This window comes from Saccoglossus kowalevskii, chromosome 14 (assembly GCF_978046115.1).
Source record: "Saccoglossus kowalevskii chromosome 14, keSacKowa6.1, whole genome shotgun sequence".
In the NCBI taxonomy this organism is placed as follows: Eukaryota; Metazoa; Hemichordata; class Enteropneusta; family Harrimaniidae; genus Saccoglossus; species Saccoglossus kowalevskii.
In genome coordinates, this window is record NC_140654.1 from 15,818,441 (window position 1) to 15,822,581 (window position 4,141).

Here is a 4,141-nt window from a genome sequence, read left to right on the forward strand (position 1 = left end):
ATAAAACAAACGAGCATACCGTCGAATAATGGCGTTAAATGAAACATGAATAATTATTGTAATTGTTATAATTATGTTTGACTGTTGCACTTAAATAATTGAACATTCTAACAAATGTGGTAGTTTACTCGATGTTCCGCATTTACTTTTCATTCATTCAAAAAAAGTCAAAGACAATTTAAGATAAGGAGATTTCTCCTATGTTGTAGTTACTACATAGATTATAAATTCTCCTGTTGATTTGCTTCACAATGAGTGATTGTGACTAATCATTTATTGATCTTAAAATTGAATGATGATGAGTGATTCAAAAATACAACTATTACATTAGATTTACCATATGTATTATAGAATTTACTATTTCATATTCCAATAAACATGTATTTACATTGTTTATCAAGTAAAAGATAAATACTGGTTCAATATTTTGATTTTTTTTTGATAAGTATTATTGAACCGTGGTACTGATAGATGATACTAGTGTTTTTCCAGTATAACCTGTGCGGCTTTGACTAGTACGACCTGGTCGCGACGTCGCTGTGTCATCGGGTACAACTTTCGTAGACTTACGGCATTTATACAAACACGGAACTAGTTTTTTGAACTCTTTTCTGAAACTTTCGTTGAAATACGCATACAGGATAGGATTTATCCAGCTATTGCAAAGAAATATAAATATGGCCAAATTGGCAGGAGCGTTGGACCACAGAAATTCACTTTTAGGAAAGGATTCCGCCCACGTGAAATAAAATTGTAAAATGTGGTTAGGGAGCCACGTCAGTGCAAACTGTAGAACGACAAAGCTCAGCATCTTCACGGCTTTCTTCTTGTTACGACTGCTGGAATTCGTCGGCGATTTGCTGAACCATAACGTGAATACCATAATTGAGTATAAAATTGTCAAAATCATGAGTGGTAGAATGTACATAAATATTAAGTCAGTTAAACGGAACCAGTAGTCAGTGACTTCGTCTGCGACGTGGCAGTAGTAAATCAGTTCAAACTCGTACAACGTTGTGTTGTTACGTTCAACAGTTAAAGTCTCGTTCCAGACAAGAACGTCGTTCACAACTAACTTGTATGACGAATAACCGAGGGAACAGATCCAGACCATGGTGCATCCGATTGCAGCGTGGTGGATAGTTAGTTTTGGCTTCATAGGCTGAACGATCGCACGGAAACGGTCCACTCCAATACAGATTAACGAGAATGTCGTACCGCACTGGGCGGCCCAGTGAAAGTAACCAGCTAGTTTGCACAATGCTCTGTCCGTTATCGGGATATCATATGAGAAGTGTCCTATGTGATACGGTATGAAGAATATAGCTACCATTAGATCGGATACTGACAATGACACAATAAAGATGTTCGTAGCCGACTTCCGTAGTTTTGGCTGACGAAATACAACTATGATCACCCAAACATTACTTAAAATGATGAAAATCATAAACAGTATTCCAATGGATAGCGTCACGTTAGGCGGAGTGTTCAGTTCGGCTGCCCTCTCTATAAGACCGTAGTAATCATATGAATAAAAGCTGGAGTCGTCGGCCATTGTTCGTTATGTAGTTTACCAGTTGCGCAGATACAGCCAGAAACGTTATATCACCTGCCGCTGATTTCCCCAAACTGCAGGTTTGTTTGCGTAGACATACAATAGCAGCTTAAGATTTTACGATTCTGCTATTGGCAGGAACATTGTCACGTGACATTTACAAAAAATCTTTCCCATTATATACATTAATATGCGTTAATACTCTTTGTGAGTTCAGACTTTCACACGTTGTTCTTGTTGCATTCTTATTTTTCTATCCCCGTCCGCAACACTTATCTTGCGCCACCAATTCGTTGAATTGAACAGTTCTGATTTTCTCTGAAAAAAAACAAAATAAAACAATAAAGGAATAATCACAATTTGTTAATAAAGATTGCAAAAGCAATACGTATATTATAGATCCTTATAATTTTGGTGGAAGAATGTTTTATTTAATGATACCCTGCAACTAAAAATAATTGAATTATAATTAATATATAATTGCGAGTAATTATATACTCCAATAATATAAATAATCTACTTAATATTATTGTACATTTAACATATATGTATACCTTAAAGTAGAAAAGAACATGTGACTCAATGTAATAAGAAGAAACCTTATATTTAACCGGAGTTAATTGTAACGCCAAATAAGTATATTTCTTCATATGACATTTGCTACTTTGGATTGTACGTGTTGATATGCGAATTGTTTTCTATATGTCGTTTTCACTTGCGTTATTGCATCAGTCACTTCTCCAATCGTATGCATCAGTGAACTTGGCAAATGTTTAAACACAGATAACTGTTTATCGAATACCGAATGCTGTGCGGTTGATCATCCGGATTTTTTTTTACATCCAGCGATCAAATGCTTTTGGATGAGATTAATGACTGACGATGCGTAGAGCGTCGGGATTACTCTTGTAAAATTAAACCCATTCAACTGTAATGACATTTAAGACTGTGATGACATTCACATAGCATGAAGAGTGTCTAGGTGAACTTGTCTCGAAACCTTTCATGAGCGTGATTTAATTATAAAGTGTAATCAACGTGTTCCTGTAGGCGTTCAAGTGTTATAATCGTATGGTGATTGGGGATGGGACGATTAATACCAAATGTGATGGAATGTGGTTCCTTATACGTTACTTGTGGTGACATAATTGGAACACATGTGGTAATGCTTGTTTATATGAACGCATTAAGTAAATACAGTGTCAAATTGTATCGGAACTAACCACACGGGCTCCAATTAGCGAGTAATGCGAGTTGCCATCTGTGTGTGTATATGTACTTGTTTCAAAATGTGAGTATTTCGTTTTTATTTACAAATTGATACATTTAACATGGGACATAGATTTCAATAATATTACAGTTTGTACGCGCTGCGTGGCATGATATGTCTTCATTGGAAAGTTGCGTACCGCGCTGAAAGTTAATCATTATTCTCGATATTCAGAATATTCGCTGTTGCACCCTGGGTGATTTTAGCATATTTGCGATAAAGATCTCTTGCAGTTAGCCGAGCAAAAGAGCAAAAATGACATTATGTTGACATTGGCACATGCATGACGTATTTGACGAATTACCTCAAATGTAAATTTCATTTATTCAACTTGGGTCAGTGAGACTTTAAATGTTTAATCGGATCTCAGGTCATATTCGATTCAACGATTAAGACCTGATTAAGACGATTATGATATTGTTTATACTTGTGTGAATATTCAATATACCATGGTGTAGATGGTATCTTGATACACAACTGTAACATTTATTTATTTATTTATTTATTTATTTATTTATTTATTTATTTATTTATTTATTTATTTATTTATTTATTTATTTATTTATTTATTTATTTATTTATTTATTTATTTATTTATTTATTTATTTATTCATTTATTTATTTATTTATTTATTTATTTATTTATTTATTTATTTATTTATTTATTTATTCATTTAGCTAAAGGTTAAATGATTTAGATCAAGTAACATTGCAGTTAGAACATTCGGCTTGTATATTTTCGAATGTCTAATTTTCACTTCATCATTGTAAAAGTTATCATATATTTAGATCATAATGTTATCAGAAAACTATCCTTTTGTCCAAATTAGAGTGTTAGTTGGCAATACTAAACGACGGATATTACGGGAATGTTAATCAGCATCTGGTGTCGGTGTGTCAGAGTAACAGTCACACGATTGGTTACAGAACAGTGACAACGATTAAGTGACAATGATTGCTTTTGAAGGATGAGAAAAACATGTTAAAATCAATCAATATTTTATTGTCATTCTTATTCACTATGATCTACTGTGGACCTAACTGATAAAAGCGCACCATGTGAAACGCAGTCAGGAATGAAATGGATTGTTATTCATCTTTCTCTCTTAACTTTAGACACTAACAATGCCCGTGTTTAACATGGCGTATACTTATAGACTCAAGAAACAAATCGATCCATCGTTAAACATGTAATTACCACATGCAAGCCATGCTTATTATGTCGTCATTCATAATTCTGCATTCGCGTATACTTATGAATGACTCTGAATATTCATATATAATTATTGGGCGGAACATCATAAATAAAGATCTCA

At 33.8% G+C, this 4,141-nt stretch overlaps 1 protein-coding gene across 1 annotated transcript; it reads right to left on the reverse strand.

Moving 5' to 3' along the window:
* Positions 1-411: 411 nt before the first annotated feature.
* On the reverse strand, positions 412-1,555 carry LOC100376144 (neuropeptide FF receptor 2-like). The gene has a single exon (XM_002741898.3). The coding sequence runs from the start codon at positions 1,553-1,555 to the stop codon at positions 449-451; it is 1,107 nt and encodes a 368-aa protein (XP_002741944.1). The 3' UTR covers positions 412-448.
* Positions 1,556-4,141: the final 2,586 nt, after the last annotated feature.